Source organism: Mytilus edulis, chromosome 12 (assembly GCF_963676685.1).
Source record: "Mytilus edulis chromosome 12, xbMytEdul2.2, whole genome shotgun sequence".
Taxonomy (NCBI): domain Eukaryota; kingdom Metazoa; phylum Mollusca; class Bivalvia; order Mytilida; family Mytilidae; genus Mytilus; species Mytilus edulis.
Genome location: NC_092355.1, coordinates 21,785,484 through 21,809,384, shown reverse-complemented (window position 1 = coordinate 21,809,384; position 23,901 = coordinate 21,785,484). Strand labels below are relative to the sequence as shown.

The following is a 23,901-nucleotide window of genomic DNA, read 5'->3' as shown; positions in this document are numbered from 1 at the left end:
CTACCATTTGATTTTTATGGGGGGGCTAGGATGAAAAATTTTGTCCTGCATTTTTTTTTAGCTGTCATCTCTGTCCTGCCTTTTTATTTTTCACTCTGTTCGGTCCTGCCTTTTTTTTTTAGTTTATCCTGACTTTTTTTTTACCTAAATTGTCGTCCTGACTTTTTTTTTTTTTGCAAGTGTCTCATCCTGCCTTTTTTTTTACTCAAAACTCCTGTCCTGCCTATTTTTTTCAAATTTCATCCTAGCCCCCCCATAAAAATCAAATGGTAGCTCCCTTACTCACAATGTTAGAAGAGTCAGTTACACTTTTAAAATCTTGTGCAATTTTGTCAGTTTCTAAAAGTTCACAAATTTTGTCCCTCATTATCTTGTTCATATTACTAAAATCCCCAATCTTGTCAAGCTCACTAATAATAAAATGCAAGTGGTCGGAATAAAAAGTTTGTAAATGTCCACCATTCACATTAACAACTGAAGTCGTCAAATATAAATTAATCCTGTATAATTTAATACCACCCTTAAATGCCACCAGAGATTCCTCTACCCTTGTAATACCATCTTTTGATAATCTGTTTTCAAATTCAAATTTAACGTTTTCAAATGGCAGTGATGTATACTCAGTGTGTATACTGCTCTAAATGCCTCCCGGTTTAATTTTCGCGGGAAACTGGTACTCATGACTTTGTCATTAACTTTGTTTAAGAACCAGTTTGTTGACATTTAAAAAAAAAATGAGTGAGTCCGAAAGTCTCCTGCCAAGAGTTACAGTTAAGACATCACACAGATGTAGCTCTGTAGGAGTTGATAGCCTCACAGAAAGTGAACGTAAATTCATTGAACAGTCCAGGTAAATATAAATGATTTTACTTCACGTTTCGGAACGTTGAACAAACGGCAGCATGTGTTTCATGTTTTTTTAAATCATGCTGCATGCAACCACACGTTGCCTATCTCTATAATGTTTGAAGTGAGTTTAAAGAACTATGCGTAGAATATGCTTGTTGATACAATTCCAAAATTATTAATAGAATCCAATTTTAAAAGTGTCATATGACCTGGTCTGATGACACATATAATTTGTGTCACTTCTTATTCTTATTCTTTATTCCTACCTCCACTATCTGGAGAACCACATCCTAAAGTTGCCTTTTTTACCCTAGAGATCCTGAAATTTTATTTATTATACTTTTGGGGTCCTGACACTTTATTTATTTTACTGTTAGGGGTCCTGCTCCATTAAAGTTTTTTTTTGTAATAATATTTATTATTCTATATTCATGATATTGGTAAAACTTTAGTATGTTTTTCTAAATGAATGGGATTTTTAATAAATAAGCATATTCACCTGCGTTAAAAGTATATACACGCCAGAAAATCGTGACATTTTTTCACGTGTATAATTTTGTTAACAAACATTTGATGTACAATTGCCCTTACAGAACTGAAATGTTTGCAGCAGATCTGCTGCAAACTTGCTGCAAACAAGAGGGGGGATATGAGGGGTCCTGATCCCGAAATCCCCGAATTTAAATAACTTAAATCCCGACATCCCGAAATTTGAAAAAAAAATTCCCGGATCCTGAAAGGGTCAATCCCGAAATCCCGAGCTTAGAAAACATCTGATCCCGGAGTCCCAATAAAGGTCCTATCCCCCCTCAAACAAAAAGCTTGCAGGAACCCTTTGAATAATGTTTGCAGCTAGCTTGCGCAGAAACAAATGTGTTTGCAGTAAGAATGCAGGAAAAACAAGAATATAAAGGCATGTTCGCAGCTAGATTGCAGGAATCTTTGAAAATTTGATATGTTTGCAAGAGCATTGCAAGAAACTACATAAAACGACTGAGCATGCCTATTGGTAACTTCCTGGAAGATAAAGATTTGAAAATTTGGTGATGTTCGTGTCATATGATATTTAAGTGTTCTGGGAGGCATTATAGTTTGGCAATTAACATATTAGTTTTGAAAGACATTATTTGTAAATACAAATTCATCGTAAACTTATGAAATTCATTCCCTCCACAGATATCTGCATGAAGGTTAAAAATACATTGTAAATATGTAATATGCATGCATGCATTATACAGTACTCCCTCATATGCTCAGAGATTATAACTTACAAAATATGTAAGTCTAGTTGAATTTTGTGACAATTTTAATTTAACTAGCTGTTTATATATATGCGTAAAGTAAATTTCAAATTAATCTTTTAAACTTTAGATTCATGCATGTAATTCATTTGAGAACGTACTTGGAATTAATTTAACTTATTAAACATGTTAAAAGGTATAAACTTATGCTACGATAATAAAGTAATTGAATTATTTTATGAATGGGTGTCACATAACCTTTTAGCTCACCTGGCCTAAAAGGCCATGTGAGCTTTTCTCATCACTTGGCGTCCGTCGTCGTCGTCGTTAACAATTTTTCAAACATCTTCTCCTCTGAAACTACTGAATGGATTTGAATGAAACTTAAAATGATTGTTCCTTAGATTATCCTGCACAAAGTGTGTGCTTTGATTTTTGATCCGTCAAAAAACATGGCCGCCGTTACTTAAAATAGAACATAGGGGTCAAATGCAGTTTTTGGCTTATATCTCAAAAACGGAAGCATTTAGAGCAAATCTGACATGGGGTAAAAATGTTCATTAGGTCAAAATCTATCAGCCCAGAAATTTTCAGATGAATCAAACAAACCATTGTTGGGTTGCTGCCACTTAATTGGTAATTTTAAGGAAATTTTGCAGTTTTTGGTCATTATCTTGAATATTATTATAGATGAAGATAAACTGTAAACAGCAAAAATGATCAGCAAAGTAAGATCTACAAATAGGTTAATATGACCAAAATTGTCAATTGACCCCTTAAGGGGTAAATGTCCTTTAATGACAATTTTTCACAATTTGTTCATCATATTTGCTAACTTTAAAAAATCTTCTCCTCTGAAACTACTGAATGGATTTGGATGAAACTTAGCATGATAGTTCCTTAGATTATCCTGCACAAAGTGTGTGCTTCGATTTTTGATCCGTCAAAAAACATGGCCGCCCTTACTTTAAATAGAACATAGGGGTAAGTTTTTGTGTTTTGGTCTGTTTTTCTTATACTATATGCAATAGGTCTACTAAAATTGGTGTATAGAATGATTGTAAGGTGTACATGTCTAGCTGACAGGTGTCATCTAACCTTGACCTCATTTTTATAATTCAGTGGTCAAAGTTAACTTTTTTAGTTTTGGTCTATTTTTTTAATACTTTATGCATTAGGTCAACTATATTTGGTGTATGAAAATATTTTATGATCTATATGTCGGTTATGCAGGTTTTATTTGAACTTGACCTCATTTTCACAGTCCATTGCTAAGTTTTAAGTGTTTGTGTTTTGGTCTCATTTTCTTTATTTATAAACAGTAAGTCATATATATTTGTAATATTGAAGAATTGTTAGCTGTACATGTTTGCCTGGCATGGTTCAATATGTTCAATAAGGCATTGTTTACCAGGTGAGCGATTCAGGCTCTTGAGAGCCTCTTGTTTAGAATTTGCTGTGTAATACATGTATAGATAAAATAATGTGTACACAACATGACATTGGTTAATTGTATAACAGATTGATTTGAATAATGAATAAAAATGTTTGCCGCAGGTCTGCAGCAAACACACAGGAGAAAGATTAATTTGCATAAATATGTTTGCTGCATTGGTCTGTGGCACACACTCATTTGCATATAAATGTTTGCTGCAGGTCTGCAACAACCGCAGGAGAAAGATTGATTTGCAAAAAAATGTTTGCTGCAGGTCTCCAGCAAACACTCATTTGCATGGTAAATTGTTTGCAGCAAACCTGCAGCGTATATGCAGAAAACACGCTGCAAACACGAACTCTGTGTTCGCTGCAAGTCTGCAGCAAAGTTCGCAGCAAATGTTTGCAGGAGGCGGATTTTTTCAGTAAGGGTGGTTTTGGTAAATAATTATCATGACATACATTTCTCTCGGAAAATAGAATAAAACAATTACTGTCTTTTGTTTCGGTAAACATGGGGTTAAATTGACTTTTGAAAAACTAATATTCACGTTGGCCATTGGCCTCAGTGAATAACAGTTTTTCAAAAGTCAATATAACCACACATTTACCTCACCAAAAGACAGTAATTGTTTAATATTTACTTTTGTACCTGTTGTAAGCAAAGTACATTGTACATGTAAGTGTATTGAATTTATATCCTGACATCCTTTTACTTGGTTTTTGTGGTAAAATAAATAAATAATCTTTCTTTCAAGAGGATTATCCCATTAGCATGATTAGTTAAAGCTCATCTTTCTGAAAGTCTTCAAAATGATAATAGCTTGTAAGAAGTCCCCAATTACGGTAGAAAAATAGAATTTAAAGAAAAAATGAAAAAATTCAGGAAAATTTCACGAAATTTTCATTCTACTAATGAACTAAAAATCGTTAACTTTTTTTTTTCAGACTTTTTTTTAAATCCCCACATCTGCGCAGAAATCTACTTCCTTTTCCGGTCTTGTTTGCATGAGACTTTAAATAATATTATACAATTACTGTCTTTTGATGAGGTAAATATATATATATGCCGTTTTATTGACTTTTGAAAAATGATATTCACTGAATATCATTTTTCAAAAGTCAATAAAACCCCATATTTACCGAAACAAAAGACAGTAATTGTTTTATTCCATATTCCGAGAGAAGAAAATGTATTTAATGACAAACATATACCATTTTTTTTTACATGAAACATTTTACCATAACGTTGCATGTAAATCCAATTCATATAGAGAAACCTACTAAAATAATACCAATACGGAATTAGTATATTTATCAGTTTAGTAAAATATAAAGAACAGTCCTAGATCCATGCACAAGAAAGTGAAAATTTCATATCTTCTCTCAATTATAAAATGGTTAAGAAGGGCTATAAATCTGTCATTTCATACTGACATGGTGACTGATAATATTACTGAACAAACAGATGTTTGAAACACAAAATTGTTAAACTTCAAAAGTTTTCGGAAAATGCACAGGTGCAACCCCCCCCCCCCCCTATTTTTGTTAAAATTTTGATGTGTTTTATTTTTATTTTGGAAATATTCTTTGATGATGTTTATCCTGACTTTCACGATTTATTGGAAAACTAACTTATTTTATCATGTTTATACATGTATATGGTTTTTAAAAGTTTCTTATATTGCAATTAATAAGGACCATAACAAAAATACCACGAAATGAAAGAAAATATAAAATATGTAATATCTTAGACGGTGAATTCCATTTTTTCTTTAACTGTAAAATTAATAAAAATGAAAGAGAAATCTTACTAAAATATCATATATACAAAAATATGTAAATTTTGATACACTTAATTTTACTTATACACTCGTGATTATACTAAATCCATCAACACCAAATGATGTCAAAAGGAGTTGTATCTTTTATTAAAGAGTCGTTAATATTCAACATCATTTTGATGCAAATTTTTGGGCTTAGATCGTCGACTGACGAAAGGAACTCAATACCAATTCATTTTTAATAATTGTTTGACATGACATGAAAAAACGTTACCTGTGGACAGCATTTCTTTGTTTACATTGAATATGACGTCTTAACTTAATAACGTCACAACTAAATCCCTAACAACAAAACCAACATCGGAAACCTTACGGTATTTCCGTTTCTTTTATTAACATGTTTGAATTAAAAAAATAATTCACACAGACTTCGTCCCCATTCACAGGTAATGCCTGCCTCAGTCATATTATCATGTATACTGATCAATACAACTGTAAATAGATATTAATGCAGTAATTGTCTTTGTATTAACATATTTGCTATATTGATAAAGGAATGATAAAGAACTTCAAGTACAACTGAGGTAAAATATTAACCATCACTTAAGTTTGTATTCCTAGCCTCAGTAAATAAGATGTCTTGTTTGCATTCCTAGCCTCAACAAATAAGATATCCCGTTTGTATTCCTAGCCTCAGCAAATAAGATGTGCTGTTTGTATTCCTAGCCTCAGTAAATTAGTTGTCCTGTTTGTATTCTTAGCCTCAGTAAAAAAGATGTCCTGTTTGTATTCCTAGCCTCAGTAAATAAGATGTCCTGTTTGTATTCCTAGCCTCAGCAAATAAGATATCCTGTTTGTATTCCTAGCCTCAGCAAATAAGATTTCCTGTTTGTATTCCTAGCCTCCACAAATAATTTTTTTATTCCTAGCCTCAGCAAATAAGATTTCCTGTTTGTATTCCTAGCCTCAGTAAATTAGTTGTCCTGTTTGTATTCCTAGCCTCAGTAAATAAGATATCCCGTTTGTATTCCTAGCCTCAGTAAATAAGATGTCCCGTTTGTATTCCTAGCCTCAGCAAATAAGATTTCCTGTTTGTATTCCTAGCCTCAGTAAATTAGTTGTCTGGTTTGTATTCCTAGCCTCAGTAAATAAGATGTCCAGTTTGTATTCCTATCCTCAGCAAATAAGATGTGCTGTTTGTATTCCTAGCCTCCACAAATAAAATGTCCTGTTTTTATTCCTAGCCTCAGTAAATTAGTTTTCCTGTTTGTATTCCTAGCCTCAGCACATAAGATGTCCTGTTTGTATTCCTAGCCTCAGCAAATAAGATGCCCTGTTTGTAATCCTTGCCTCAGCAAATAAGATGTCCTGTTTGTATTCCTAGCCTCAGCAAATAAGATGTCCCTTTTGTATTCCTAGCCTCAGCAAATAAGATGTCCAGTTTGTATTCCTATCCTCAGCAAATAAGATGTGCTGTTTGTATTCCTAGCCTCCACAAATAAAATGTCCTGTTTGTATTCCTAGCCTCCACAAACAAGATGTCTTGTTTGTATTCCTAGCCTCCACAAATAAGATGTTTGTATTCCTAGCCTCCACAAACAAGATGTCTTGTTTGTATTCCTAGCCTCCACAAATAAGATGTTTGTATTCCTTGCCTCAGCAAATAAGATGTCCCATTTATATTCCTAGGCTCAGCAAATAAGATGTACCATTTGTATTCCTACCCTCAGTAAATAAGATGTCTTGTTTGTATGTCTAGCCTCCACAAATAAAATGTCCTGTTTGTATTCCTAGCCTCCACAAATAAAATGTCCTGTTTGTATTCCTAGCCTCCACAAATAAGATGTCCTGTTTGTATTCCTGGCCTCAGCAAATAAGTGGTCCAGTTTGTATTCCTAGCCTCAGCAAATAAGATGTCTTATAGATATAGGAAGATGTGGTGTGAGATGATGTGGATGTTTGTATTCCTGGCCTCCACAAATAAGATGTCCCATTTGTATTCCTTGCTTCAGTAAATAAGATGTCTTGTTTGTATTCCTTGCCTCAGCAAACAAGATGTCCCATTTGTATTCCTAGCCTCAACAAAGGAGATATCCCAGCACTACATGCATGTACACATCAGTATGGTATGATATAACAAGGAGGAAATTTTACAATCAATGACTTAACTATCTTTGAGCCTATAATCATGATAATAATGTAATATGTAGAGGCTTCTTCATCATTTTATGTTTTTATCACAATTTTATGTTTTTATCACAATGACCCTGCATACCCCAGGTTTACAGTAATAGTCTTTGTATTACCCCAGGTATACACTAGGTGACTTTATTAAATCTACTGACAAAAGATTTACCAGGTATTGATTCACTCGTGTTTAATTTTTTTCTAAAATATAATAATTCAAGTTGAATTTGATATACATGTACAGGGTACATTATTTACATGGTGTATTTTTATAAGATTTTACCACTGAATAGAAGGTGATACAACATTTTTACACTATATACAGTTACCAGTTAATTTTTAATTTAAAACATGATCATGATAGATAAATGATACTTGCAAACTGTTTTGAATATAAAATTTGATTATTTTCCTGTTGAAAGATGATAAATATCCTATTGGATCATTGCACGGGATCAATGGCAGATTTTTATTTTTTTTTTTTTATTTTTAGATTATTCGTAGACCATGTAGACCAACTGTTATAATCTTTCAGTTCTAATTGTCTGTAAAACCATGTTGTTATTTTTATGTGACATCATTAGACTGGGTAGATTTTTGATGACATCACAATAGCAAGTTCAGAGATCTAATAAAACACACATTGATTATAGAAATGATAGAAATACATTTATAACATTGGTTGCAATAAATTACATTGATTTCCCAGTTAAATAAAAACCGATATTTTCACATGTGAAATAAACGTGGTTATTTCACTCTCTGATGTCATACAACAATAGGCGTTGTCAAGACGTCGATAACGTCGGATCAAAACAAATTGTAAATGCGTAGGAAAAACATATAGTCCCTTACATTTTCTACATTAATTTCATAACAAAAAGCCATTTGACAATGTAATAAAAAGTATAACTAATCGCCGTATTTGAATATCAAAAATAAAACAACTTGTGATCGAACGCCGCTATGGATTAACCCTCTTGATGCCAAAGCGACATATATGTCGTTTCAGTGTTGATGCCAAAGCGACATATACGTCGTTTGGGGGTTTGATGCCAAGGCGACATATATGTCGTTTCAACAATAGTATATATTATAAATCAAAATTTTACACCCTATACCACACTAAATGATTAAAACCTTATAACATTGTTGACCATAGGTCATCTAAGTGTATTTTGAAGCTATGGCGTCATATCCATGACGTCATTATGACGTTATAATTACGGCAAAAGTATTAAAATTGAATTTTCTTTCTCTGAAAAAAAAACGTCTTCCAGTGACATACAACGACGTTGGTTTTTATATTTGCAGATCTTTGCAAACACATGACATTGGTGTTGAAGATTAAAATCTTGACATAAGAGCTTTTTTTTGGCATCGTAATTTATCAGAATAATATAATAAAAAAAAACACTTTATTGACCGCGTTTCCGACATATTCGTCAGACTGTGTGCTGAAAATGCTTTAGAAAGTTTCGCATATTACGAATGTTCGAATATAAATGTTTATGTGTTTACCCTCTCAGTCCAAAATGGGAAACCGGTCCACCCATGACGAAATAATTGCCCAAGAGGACTCGGTAATTAATAAAAAAAATGTTGAGATTTGGAGTTATGAAAATTTATTTATAACGATTTTAAGCATGGAAATCAACAGAAATCCCCTAAAATGGTCGATAAAATACACACTGCCAATGCCCACACAGGCGCGCATCCAGAGGGGGGGGGGGGGGGGGGGTTCCGGGGGTTTGAAACCCCCCTTTTTTGGACGATCAATGCATTTGAATGGGGACATGTAATTGGAAGCCCCCCCCCCCCCCCTTTGTCCTGGGTTAGGAACCCCCCTTTTTAAAATGGCTGGATCCGCCCCTGCCACAGTTTCTTTTCTAAATTGAGTTCCTTTTATCCAAATTGTGTTTGATTGATAAGGACAAATACTTGACTTTAATTTCATAAACACAATTTTATATTTATTAGTTTTCGCATTTAACCTACATGTTATATAATCCTTTTGGTGTTTTAAAGTGTTCTTTATTATTGCTAGCTGAGTTCCTGCCATGAAGGAGGAAAGTGTTAATTACATTTTTTACAAACATAGGGGAAATATTTTATAAACATTTTAGGAATGAAATCGTGTCATTAAACATTATATGGTGCATTTTTGACGGACACTTTCAGTCGGTTTCACTTAGTTGATAGACGAAATATTTAATTTAAATTTTAAAGCTATTTTAAAACTGAATTAACGATTTATTAATTGCATGTCATTTAGTTCAGCGACAAATATTTTGTACTTATAATATACAAATAAGGGGATGTGGTTTAACTGCAAATGAGTATGATGAGACAGCAATCAACTAGATAGAAATGAAGTGGATGTTAGCAATATTGCAGGCAATAGTACAGCCTTTAACAATGAGAAAAAAAATAGTCGCCTACAGAAGACCCCGAAATGTAAAATGTGAAACAATTCAATTGAGAAAGTGAATGGTCTAATTCATAATAATATATTTGGCTTATTCATACTTGTGTACAAGTATACCAAATAAGTTTAATCATTTAATTGAGAAACAAAATGAAAAATTACTGAATTTTAACCTTTACGGAGATGCAACGGGTTCTGTATTTCTATTTCCAATATGATTTCAAGGAGATGGTATTGCTAGGTTATTAGCAGGGTTTATTCATCTATATTCAGCATTAGCTCAATTAACGTCCATATATATAGACCCTTTACAGATCCATTTTTTTACATACCGGTTCATGAAATTATTTTGGTATTTTTGGCCATGTATGCACCATCTGTATCTCCCTTGAAATTTTAAAGAGACCAGTCTTTTTTTTTGAAGTCTGACTGTTTCGGATTAAACAGAAGCTAGGGATTTGAATTTCACTAAACGGATACATGTACCACAGATCAGATCATAAAATATTCATTACCAAATTATAGAGAATAAACTGATGAAACAATATGTTCTCCGAGTGTTCGACATTCATTTTCGTAATTTAACTGAAAAGGATCATGTCGATAAAAGTATTCTCTATTTCTCTGTGCGAAGATTCACATTAAAAAATCCAAAATGAACACCCAATTTTTTGGCATTCGTAAGAAGAGAAACGAAAAGAGACATAAGAGGAGACACCTTCTACTGGCATACTTTTTATTACACAAAACCAGCAGCGATTATTACGGACTCTAAAATCTGGACCTATTTTTAATCTTTTGATTCGGTTAATGATGTAACATATACCATTTAGTAATAATATATTAAGTTGTTTTGCACGTGAAGAATACAAGGAGTATAGATACTAAAATTATTTTCGATAATAGTTACGGGCAATACTTCCTTTCATACTGTTTTGTATTTGCTATGTTTTTGAAACTGATGTGGTTCTACAGAAATTTTCACAAAAGGAATCTCGTGACCTTCAATTTAAAACAAATTGATATTGGCCTACATCAAAAGACGCAATAAATTAAAAAAAAACCAAAATACACGTAGAGGTCGACAAACATTCAATACACAATCACATCTATACGAAATGTATATAACTTCATAAGGTAAATAGTCCCGTTCATGTCGAGACGAGTTAGGACAAATCTAAGCCAGTCTTCTGAATTTATCCCTAAACATTAAATGCAAGAAACAAATGTTCTTACATGTACATTTAATACACAAAAAAAATACTGCTCACATGGTTCATGTATTCAGACAGCATAGGACAATGATGCAAGGTTAAAATATCGCGACATTACTCGCCTCCTTTTGTATATTCAGTAATTGTAATATCAAAGTGTTACTTATAGAAAAATAAAAGTTCTTGAACATCGGAAAACACATGATTATAACTGACCTTTCATTACCCTTTTAGAGAAATTATTTACGAATCCAGTGGCAGGCAGTATTTTTTACGAATTTTGGGCTATATATTACATTTTTAAAATATTTTATGAAGTTATTTCTAATTGGATTTCAATCAACCCATAGATTTTTTTTTAACACGTATCTCTGTGTTTATCAGGTTATATTTATCATTGAACAACTATCTGTTGCTGGATATTTAAACACACATTTTTTATCCTGAAATTTGGCATATATTTTACCAAAATTGGTTTGCAAAATATTATTATAAATGTTTACATCAGTAGAAAAACAAAAACAATCGAAGATAAAATTGTGACCAAATAAACAAATGTACTTCCGACAATTCCGTGCCTTTCAAAACATGGTTTGGTAAAATCCGCCCATAAATACTCTAAAATATCTTTTTAAAAACTGTTATGATATAAAAATATATAGCCAAAAATTGTAGGCGGCAAATACGTATTGCATAATACTTTACAATATTATCTTGCAATTCAAAAAAGAACTTTTTATAATTGCACGAATTCGACAGCATCTAAAAAAAATATCAGTTAACTTTACATTTATGAATCTCATTGGTACATGTACGTTGTTAGATGCAAATTTGTATAAAAAGATTTTAATCAGCAAATATAGCATTATAAAAATGTTCACCAGGTCACCGCCCTTGTGAATGCCGTTTGCATAGAAAAAACTGCTGTATAAATCAACATGAAAAAAATAACGCCAAAAAGACGACGTCAAAAGAATTCGGCACTGGCGACGTCAAATTGTTATTGCTTATTTGCAACGTCGAAACGTTGATTTTTTAAAATCTGGCATCAAGAGGGTTAAACTTGTGCTGCGCACTCTTATTTTTTTATATTCAAATACGGCGATTAGTTATACTATAAGTATTATAGAAAAAAGTGTTTGTACAAGGCATAATCAAATAGATACAATAAGAGTTACCTCCCATTGTACACCATTGATTATAAGATGTGTGTCAAATTTAAAATCTTCATGAGGTATAAAAAACTTGTACCAAGTGTACTTTTAAATAGAATAGACAGTTTAGTAGTAGAGCAATGGCTTGAAGACGAAATAAATGTATATAAATTGTTAGGCATTTTCTGCAGAAAGCGAGTACATAGTTAAAAAAAAAAAGAAGATGTGGTATAATTGCCAATGAAACAACTCTCCACAAGAGACCAAAATGACACAGAAATTAACAACTATAGGTCACCGTATGGCCTTCAAAAATGAGCAAAGCCCATACAGCATAGTCTGCTATAAAAGACCCTGAAATGACAATGTAAAACAATTCATCGAAAAAAGCTTAAACAGCCTCATGTTATTTTGTTCTGTTTGTAAAGAGGTATACAACAAGTTTATGTTTATATAAAAATGATTTCATTTTCCAAAAAATTGAGTCGTTTAGAATGTAGGTGAATTTGTAATTTCTTTTGCAGAACCTTAAATATAATATTTACATCAAACCTGTCAAACAAGAGTGATAATTTTGTTTTTACCCCCATGGAAAAGGCTGCCAATGATATCATGTTATTGAAAGCCTTTTCAGTCTTGACAAAAAAATGAATTTTTTGCTGAGTTTTTTAGCATATATACGTTTGATACGAGAAATAGGGCTATGTTTGGTTAGTAGTCAAATGTACTTTAAAATTTCTAAAGCAAAATTGCAAACATCAACTATTTTCATAATTGAATTATGTCCCTTTGTCATTCAGAATACATATTCTTGACTCAAAAGCTTATTATATAAAATAGGAATATTGAACAGATTTTATCTTAATTTTTGTGTAATTGTTGAGAGTCCAAAAGTGCATCTATATTAAATAACAAATGAACTTCAAGTAAAATTAATTGATAACTGAAAAAGGTATAATCAGAGATTCATTCGATTGTGAATAATTCATTTGTAATTAGAAATATATTATTATCTGTTAAATGAGATTTTGATTTAAAGATTCCCTATTGCAATCTAACATGCAATAGTGTCAGCTGGTCTGTGGGAAGGTACAAAATATAAATAATGAATTATTAGGCCAGGATTTTTTAATTTGTTGGTTTACGGATCCGCCGACCCGATTTTGCCGATTCCTAGAATAAAAATAAAATTGACTTTTCATGCTTTTTTATTCCCGCCGACCCAAACAAATACATTATCCCTGAAAAATAATTAAATGATTCTTTTTTTAACTGACCTTGAAATGTCGTTTACGCAAATAATTTTGCGGAACGAAATCTGTGTTTAAAACCCATTACACAATAAGTTCGTTTCCCTTATTTGTCATCAGTCTGTAAGATGCATAATCTCATAGCCCCACAGGACGCAATTACGACTGGACACAATTACGAACGATTTCCAATGTTTGCCCTCTGAGATCATATTTGTTTATATTTATCAATAAATGTTTTTATAAATAAAAACCCTATTAAAAATCCCTTGTTTTCATGATAATACAATTTATGTGCACTTGGTGAATGTTGATGACGATGACAAAATCATTCTGAAAATATTATAAGAACGGCAATCTGACCTGGAAGTTATATAAAAAAAATACATAAAGGTAAGTGCATATTGCCTTCTTTTGTTAATATATAGAAAGAAAAATATCTCCTGATTCTATTCATATGCTTGATGCCTTTTATCATGCCCAAATAACCCCACAATTGACGTTTTTTAGACTCTTGTGAACCTATTTATCGCCAAAAGAAAATATGTTAATTTTATTGAAAAGTCCAGAGAACTCCGAAAGAAATGTTGACCAATAGAAAAAAAATCACAGATGAATGATAAGTACACCACCGAAATGGATAAACTTGAATTTAGTGCTCCTTTAAAGGAGGAACTTACACAAAAACAAAAAAAATCAGAAATCTTTCCTTTACACATGACCGACATTTCGTCTGCAACCACTGCTGAAGTAATTGAAGTAAAAAACAAACTTGTGCTTTTTATTTTCCTATGAAAATGTGTTTGAGATAAAGATTAATGTATGCTTTATCAATATAGACTGTTGTCATTGATTTCTTTTGCAAGATATATCAATATAGTGCTGTTCGGAATTGCGTCCATATGTGGCTCTCTTGACCCGTAAAACGAGGTCACGCAAATCTTACTAAAGTATCCCAACGTGCATAAAAATTTATGTGGGATATGATGCAAAATGGAAAGCCTTCATACATCTTAAATTCTATGCTATAAAAAATTCAAGAAAAGTAGTCTACATTAAAAAAATATTAATCACAGTTCAAAAATCGTTCGTAATTGTGTCCGGTGAAATAGACTTGTCCAAATGTGGACAGGTGGAAAGCACCTTGGAAGTAAAAGTTCTGAATAGACGTATTTACACTTGTATGCAAATTTGTCCGCCATTACATAAAATCACACAGGTTCCCGTAAACTTTGACATCATAATTCAAAACATTTGACGTCACAACTAAGAAGTGATTGTTGCTTGACGTCAAAAGGTTATTCGGAGGTGATATTAAACTGGAATCCGCTTGTATTACGCTTCACTTAAACAACCGGTATGGCCCAATTTTAGGGCAAAATGATATCTATGAACAAAGTGTAGTAGTCAGTCGAGAACCAGCTTAAGGTGATATAAGGTCATTCGGAGGCAAAATACAGCTAAAGACCAAAATTGTAAATACGTTTATATCAACAAGTCATTTAGAATTTTCTTGTTTCATGGATAATAAAAAAAAATATCGTCCATTTGGATAAAAAACGGGAATGCATGACACTATATTATAAACCCGATATTCTCGTTTTTTCCGCGGACGAGTCTATTACGTTTTTGACACGTGTGTTGAAACTTATTTTCGTACGACGTTTTTTACATTTTTTCATCAGTTTTCGTTACTCACCAAGTTTTCTGGAATTGATTAAGAGCTACGCGAATTTGTTTTTCTTGTTTGTGAAAAGACGATTTAATTTCGTCTTTGTCTGTGAACACCCCCCTTTTTTACGGCAAATCATAAGATAATGTCATGCGATATTTATGACAGCTGAGCAAGAATATTTCATCGAACTAAAATTTGAAATGATGACAAAATAGCATAAAAAACATTTTGTTAGAATGGTGAAATGTATTTATTTTGCATTTTTGGAAAGATTGGAACTTGTTTTAAATCTTTCCTTAGGCACTGGCCTCCCTTACAACACGACAGGTTAGCTACTATCACTGCATGTATTCACACTGAAATATAGTTCCCTATAGTTCTCATGTATGTGCACATAATACACATATAAACTGTGAAAAATGGGTATATTATTGGAGCAGTTCATTCAAGAATGTATGTCATCAAGGTGTGTTGATGTGCAGGCTTTTTTAAGCATTTTGATTAGGTAATTGAGTATTGATACATTGATACATATGATTGACAACTGTCATTATCACCAAACAATCAGGGACAAGGTGGACCTTAATTTACAATGCCCCACCTCCTAAACTGTCATCAAATTGACCACATTACTTATCAACATCAGTGTTACATAATTGTACAGACCCAATAAACATCTCAATACACAAATATTTGACCTCATAATTGAATACACAAATGTATATATATATATTAGATGTTTGATATATAAGGATGATAGATTTATTTATTGCCTATTACTTTTGATCTACATTACATAAAGTGATTCTGTAAATTATGTCTGAAAGATAAATAATTAATTAAGGATTAACACGATCTTTGAAAAAAAAAATATAAATATAAATATGATTATATAAAAGGTATTCAAGTTAGGCCTATAATTTATTTGATAAATTTCCAATAATCATCTTTAATAAATCAACAATTTAGGTTAGTTCACTTTTTTTTTTATTAGAAATTGGCTTGAAACAGTTTTAAAATTTTAAAACTTTTATTTATAACAAACCATTTTTTATTAAATTATTCCCCATCAATTATTATGTCTATTTTAGTCATTTGAATTTTTATAAGAAGTGAATATATATTTTTGCTTTCAAAAAAAATCTGCATTTCAATAAAATAGTTTTTTTTAATTTTGAAATCTTAACGTTGAAAAGCTACATTTTCATTGCCCTGTGCTGAATAAATACTTTATAAATTGATCAAAAGGCACTGTACAACTTTTAATCTTCAATGTCATATAACCTATGTTTCAACTAACAAAATGCCCCAAAACAACATTTTTAGATTATATTTGTTAACACTTTAAAGTTCTTACAACATGGACAAGGCATTGGTAACATTTACTAAAAGAATTTTTGATTGATTTTTTTTCAAACATGTTCAAAACAGGACAAAACATTATTAGGATAAGATATAAACTGCAGTTTAAATAAAATTGTGCAAATTAAGAGACCCATATTATTTAATTTGAGCTCATTTTATCTTCATACTGGAAAAAGTACTTTTATTCCTGCTAAGAGCCCTGCTGTTTATGCAATTTTCAGCAATACCATTTTATTAATGTTCTTTTGTCCCCACCACACCTTAATATGAAATTATTCAAACCACTCTTCCAATCTTTCCACAGGTGCTATCCAGCACTTTGATTTTTTCTGTCTTGAAAGATATTTTTTTTTCTTTTTTTTTCCCGACCGACCGACCCGACTTTTTCATGGGGAAAATCCGTAAACCAACAAATTAAAAAACCGTGGCCTTATCAGTCCATAAAGTCAAAGACGTGCAATGTAGATTAAGAATGTCAAGCATATAACGTTACTGTACTATGATGAAAATTTAAAAAACACCATGTTGATCTGCAACAAGATACCGGTAGTCTGATATGACATCACTCTTGAGTATGAACAATTAAAACTACTCCATTTACAAGTAACGCAAGAATTGTGTCGACATTGCATAGGCTAAAACAAGATTGTTCTTTAAATCATAATTGTGATTAGACAGCAAGGCTTGAACACTATATATAGATCTGGTTTTTTATCTGATTGTGAAAAAAATCATACTATATAACAGGATCATACAGATATTGTGCAATTTTATTTAAATATTTTTGGAAAAAGTTCAGGAGCATGATTCCAATGTCTAACAGGTGAAGCTTAATTACTTTTCCAAATTTTTCAATATTTGAGGGGGAATTAAGGGTAGGAGGGGGTAAGGCCTGATCCTGAAATCAAGGACTTAAAAACATGAAATCCTGAGGTCCAGAATTTAAAAATATTTTAATCCCGTCATCCTGAAATTTTAAAAAAAGAATTCCCAGATCCCGAAAGGATCAATCACGAAATTATGAGTCTAAAAACACCCAATCCTGGAGTCCCCATAAAGGTCCTTCCCCCCTCATATTTGCTCTGAAACTGGAATTATATTTCAATTTATACAGCTGTGGTAGCTAGTGAAAACTAAAAAAACAAAAATACTGAACTTGGAGGAAAATTCTAAACAGAAAGTCCCTAATCTAATGATGAATCAAAAGCTCAAGCAAATCAAATGAATGCATGGACAACAACTCTCATATTCTTGACTTGGTATGGACATTTTCTTATGTAGAAAATTGTCATTGTGAAAAATTGATATACACTTTAATCATAAGTTATCTAAAGGCGCCACACTACCTTTGACATGGTATAGTATTATTTGTATATGGTACCTATATGTTTTACAAGCAATTATGTTTTTAAGAGGCAACAAAATTAGAGGCTCTAAAGAGCCTGTGTCCCTCACCTTGGTCTTTGCGCATTATATCATAAACAAAGGACACAGATCTACTAGATGTATTCATAACAAAATTGTGTTTTGGTGATGGTGATGTGTTTGTAGATCTTACCTTACTGAACATTCTTGCTGCCTACAATTATCTCTATATCTAATGAACCTATAAATCTATCCCAGATTATAGTTAATATCTTTTGTAAAAATTTACAAAATTTATGAAATTGTTAAGAATTGACTATAAGGGGCAATAACTCCTTAAGGGGTTAATTGACCATTTTGATTATGTTGACTTATTTGTAGGTTTTACTTTGTTGTACATTATTGCTGTTTACAGTTTATCTCTATCTAATATTATATTCAAGATAAGAACCAAAAGCTGCAAATTTCTGCATTTTACCCTAAGTACTATTTTTAGCCATGAATGCTATCTTGGTTTGCAAGCAGGGTCATCGGACACATTTTTTAAACTTCATACCCTAGATAATGATGATTGTGGACAAGTTTGGTTAAATTTTTATCAGTAGTTTCAGAGGAGATTTTTGTAAAAGATTACAAAAATTTACGAAAAATTGACAAAAATTGACTTTAAAGGGCAATAACTCGTTAAGGGGTCAACTGACCATTATGGTAATGTTCACTTTTTTGTAGATCTTAATTTGCTGAACATTATTGCTGCATACATTTTATCTCTATCTATAATAATATTCAAGATAATAACCAAAAACGGCAAAGTTTCCTTAAAACTACCAATTCAGGGGCAGCAACCCAACAACAGGTTGTCCAATTCATCTGAAAATTTCAGGGCAGATAGATCTTGACCTGATAAACAATTTTATCCCAGTCAGATTTGCTCTAAATGCTTTGGTTTCAGAGGTATAAGCCGAAATCTACATTTTACCCCTATGTTCTATTTTTAGCCATGGCAGCCATCTTGGTTGGTTGGCCGGGTTACTGCACACATTTTTTTAAACTAGATACCCAATTGATGATTGGCCAAGTATGGTTCAATTTGGCCCAGTAGTTTCAGAGGAGAAAATTTTTGTAAAAGTTAACAACGACGGACGCCAAGTGATGAGAAAAGCTCAGTTGGCCCTACGGGCCAGGTGAGCTAAAAACCATGATGGTTCAATCTGCTCACAAGATTTTGTACTAAGTATATGCTGATAAAAGTGTGAAAAATTCTGATATACTGTAAAAGCAAAAATTTTCTAATTCTTGGAGGTTTTAATTTCGTTTATTTTGTGGAAAGAATATGTCCATGATATTAAAAACCCCTTGAAGATTTAACATGTTTAACGTTCATATAATACCACTTACATTTAAGGAAATCACAAAATTAATACCCATGAAACGTTATAGAGAGACAAAACCACGAAAATTTAACCCAACCCAATCCTTGTATTTGAGAAATATTGTAACATAATTAATGTTAGACTGTTTATACTTGACTCATAGATTTTATTATATATGAATTAAACAGATTTTATCTCAATTTTTGTATAACCGTTGGGGGGTCCAAAAATAAAAATACATCTATTTAACAAATGGATATGAATATACATTTAAATAGGTGATTAAACCTGATAAAAAAGTATAAGTACAGTTTCAGGTGTGAACAATTATGAAAAGTGGACTGAATAATTTCAGTTAGAAAAATTGTTGTTTCAGAATCTAATGCATTTTGGGAAAGATTTTCAAAATTGTACACCAAAACATTGTGATTGGCTGAAGAAACGTTCTAAACAATTGAAATTCAACCAATGACGTAACATTATTTTCATTTTGGTGTACGAACAATGAGATTACCTATCTGAAAAGGCAAATTGTTGGCACAAATGTTATATGATTTTAAAGAATTATATCTGAGCCATTACTAGTTCTGCATGAACTTGTTTAATATTCCTGTGGACATAAAAAAAAAATGTTGAGTCTGAGAGATGTTTATAATATATGTAATGATTTTAATCATGTTACTAAATGTTTTTTTTTTTTATCATATTTACAGTTTGTCATTGCCTTCTGGAAGTGTGTCTGAGAGTGGAGGTCAGTAAAAACTTTATCAGTATTCCTTTTCTTTTTGTCAAAGTAAACATATTTATACTGCTTAAAAAAGTTGGGTATACTGTTATACCAGTCTGTCTGTCTGTCCAACCGTTTGATGAATATTTTTTATCACATCTTTCTCAGGAACTACATCATAAGGATTTCTCAAATTTGGTTCCAGGGTTTTTATGCCCCATTTATTGGCATTATGTTTACTGGTCTGTGCATGCGTCCGTCTGTCTGTTGGTTCTTCTGTTCCTTCGTCTGTCCGTCTGTGCATCCCACTTCAGGTTAAAGTTTTGGTTAAAGTTTTTGGTCGAGGTAGTTTTTGATGAAGTTGAAGTCTAATCAACTTGAAACTTAGTACACATGTTCCCTATGATATGATTTTTCTAATTTTAATGCCAAATTAGAATTTTTACCCCATTTTCACTGTCCACTGAACATAGAAAATGATAGTGCGGATGGGGTATCAGTGTACTGGGGACACATTGTTGTTCTTTTTGTCAAAGTAAACATATTTAAAATTTTGATTCTGTAAAATTCAGGCAGTATTGCTAGGTCTTTACTCTTTATTGATGTGACTGTATGAGTTTTGCAATAATAAGAACTCACATTGTGATATTTGATAAATATATTTTTATGCATAATATTCCTGAAATAGCAATGATTTTTCTCACAGTTTTGTCCATTCTTCAAAATTTGCAACAATAAATGCAAACAATAATTTCTGAATTTACAGAATCTATTTATAAATCAACTTAAACAGGAAAATGTTGCAAAGTTCAATATTTGATAATGATTTATGAAAAAAAAGATAGAACTGCTCATTGAGAAAAAAAAACAGATTTGATTTATAACAAGTATTGAATTTGAATAATTCAATCATTTTCAGTGTCCGTTTTTCTTCCACACATTAATACAGCCGTCTTAGATCAGAGGAATATAATGACTGAACTCTTTGGGTGAACATTAGTAACCAGTAAAAAGAGGAAAGAGACGAAAAGAAAAACAAGTCTTCAATTTAACACTAAACATAAAACCAAAGGTCTACCAATACAAAAATCAATCAAATCAAATACTTTTATTGTCTTATAAATCAAAAACATGATCTGTGACAGACATAACATATATTTAAAAATAAACAATACAATATTAAAATAGCAGTTCAAATTATTGTTTTTGGTCTCCCGTCAAACGTAACAAAAATCTAAATCTCACTCAGCAGACAAAGTACACAAGTACACATTTGATCTCTAAGTCTCACTCAGCAGACAAAGTACACAAGTACACATTTGATCCCCAAGTCTCACTCAGCAGACAAAGTACACAAGTACACATTTGATCCCCAAGTCTCACTCAGCAGACAAAGTACACAAGTACACATTTGATCTCTAAGTCTCACTCAGCAGACAAAGTACACAAGTTCACATTTGACCTAAAAGTCTCACTCAGCAGACAAAGTACAAGTACACATTTGTTCTCTAAGTCTCACTCAGCAGACAAAGTACACAAGTACACATTTGATCTCCAAGTCTCACTCAGCAGACAAAGTACACAAGTACACATTTGATTTCTAAGTCTCACTCAGCAGACAAAGTACACAAGTGCATATTTGATCTCTAAGTCTCACTCAGCAGACAAATTACCCAAGTACACATTTAATCTCCAAGTCTCACTCAGCAGACAAAGTAACAGTTATTTATAATACAAGTGCATATTTGATCTAAAAGTCTCACTCAGCAGACAAAGTACACAAGTACAGATTTAATCTAAAAGTCTCACTCAGCAGGCAAAGTACACAGTACACATTTGATCTATAAGTCTCACTCAGGAGACAAAGTACACAAGTACACATTTGATCTCTAAGTCTCACTCAGCAGACAAAGTACACAAGTGCACATTTGATCTAAAAGTCACACTCAACAGACAAAGTACACATTTGATCTACATGTTTAAGTCTCACTCAGCAGACAAAGTACACATGTACATATTTGATCTCCAAGTCTCACTCAGCAGACAAAGTACACAAGTACACATTTGATCTCTAAGTCTCACTCAGCAGACAAAGTACACAAGTACACATTTGATTTCTAAGTCTCACTCAGCAGACAAAGTACACAAGTGCATATTTGATCTCTAAGTCTCACTCAGCAGACAAAGTACACAAGTACACATTTGATCTCTAAGTCTCACTCAGCAGACAAAGTACACAAGTGCACATTTGATCTAAAAGTCACACTCAACAGACAAAGTACACATTTGATCTACATGTTTAAGTCTCACTCAGCAGACAAAGTACACATGTACATATTTGATCTCCAAGTCTCACTCAGCAGACAAAGTACACAAGTACACATTTGATCTCTAAGTCTCACTCAGCAGACAAAGTACACAAGTACACATTTGATCTAAAAGTCACACTCAACAGACAAAGTACACATTTGATCTACATGTTTAAGTCTCACTCAGCAGACAAAGTACACATGTACATATTTGATCTCCAAGTCTCACTCAGCAGACAAAGTACACAAGTACACATTTGATCTCTAAGTCTCACTCAGCAGACAAAGTACACAAGTACACATTTGATCTAAAAGTCACACTCAACAGACAAAGTACACATTTGATCTACATGTTTAAGTCTCACTCAGCAGACAAAGTACACAAGTTCACATTTGATCTAAAAGTCTCACTCAGCAGACAAAGTACACAAGTACACATTTGATCTCTTAAGTCTCACTCAGCAGACAAAGTACACAAGTGCACATTTGATCTCAAAGTCTCACTCAGCAGTCAAAGTATACATTTGATCTCTAGTTCTTACTCAGCAGACATTCAGGTACTGTAAATTTAGAAATTATTGCGATGTTTTTTTTTATTGCAAAAATGCGACAGGGTTATAAACGCAATAATTTAAACCTCACATTTTGATTTTTTTCTGATGAATTTTACAGGATTTTTCTCAACATCGCAAAAATTAAAAATGACAAAATCGCAGTAATAAATGCACTCAATAATTTCTGAATTTACAGTAGCTGTGGAACCGTTGCTTAGGTCCTTTTGATATAATTTTTTTTACAATTTGGGAGTCTTATCAGTCTATGGTGGACAAAAATAAAAAAAATTATATCAAGGACCATTAGAGTTGTGGTTCGGCAGGTAACATTCAGGTAGATCTTGATAATATTCTGATTAAGAAAAGTACCCTATTGAAACTAAAATTTTGTTTTGATTAAATCGCCAGTTGAATGATAAAGTACATTAACAGTACAATAGGTCAAGGTCACATAGACAAGTCCTGTTTAGGCTGATTATTTTTAAGACTGAAAATTAAGGAAATTTTGCACTTAATTTTATAACATAAAATTGAGGATGGAAATGGGGAATATGTCAAGGAGACAACAACCTAATTAAAGAGCAAACAACATGTATTGTGAAAATATTGATGGTATCGTATTATTAAAAGTAACATTTTCAGTATTATTTTGTAAGCAGCCTTTCTGAAATTAATTTTGTTGTTTACTAATTCACTCGTAATTCTAACAATCCCAATAAAAAAACCACATTAAATTAGAATTTTCAGACTTTTCAGAATTTCAGAATTTTAACAATTTTTATTACAGAACATTGTCATGCATTACGAAGCACAGCTGGTGTGGACAAAAAAGCCAGGAACAGATTGATTTTAGCCAGTGTGCTATGCCTCATATTTATGGTGGCAGAAATTATAGGTAAGATTTTATAGTTTGAGTTTGGATCTAAGGCCAGGATTTTTTAATTTGTTGGTTTACGGATCCGCCGACCCGATTTTGCCGATTCCTAGAATAA

At 32.2% G+C, this 23,901-nt stretch overlaps 1 protein-coding gene across 2 annotated transcripts in view; it reads left to right on the top strand.

Moving 5' to 3' along the window:
- The first annotated feature begins 681 nt into the window (after positions 1-681).
- The window catches only part of LOC139498018 (proton-coupled zinc antiporter SLC30A2-like), a 38,429-nt gene continuing 15,209 nt past the window's right edge, over positions 682-23,901 (top strand). The window contains exons 1-4 of one of the 2 annotated variants that reach the window (XM_071286309.1): positions 682-850; positions 5,863-5,892; positions 20,033-20,070; positions 23,697-23,804. In XM_071286309.1, the coding sequence (XP_071142410.1) occupies positions 735-850; positions 5,863-5,892; positions 20,033-20,070; positions 23,697-23,804 (292 nt within the window). In that variant the 5' untranslated portion in view covers positions 682-734. The remainder of the gene's footprint in view (positions 851-5,862; positions 5,893-20,032; positions 20,071-23,696; positions 23,805-23,901) is intronic. The other variant, XM_071286310.1, reaches the window with a different exon arrangement.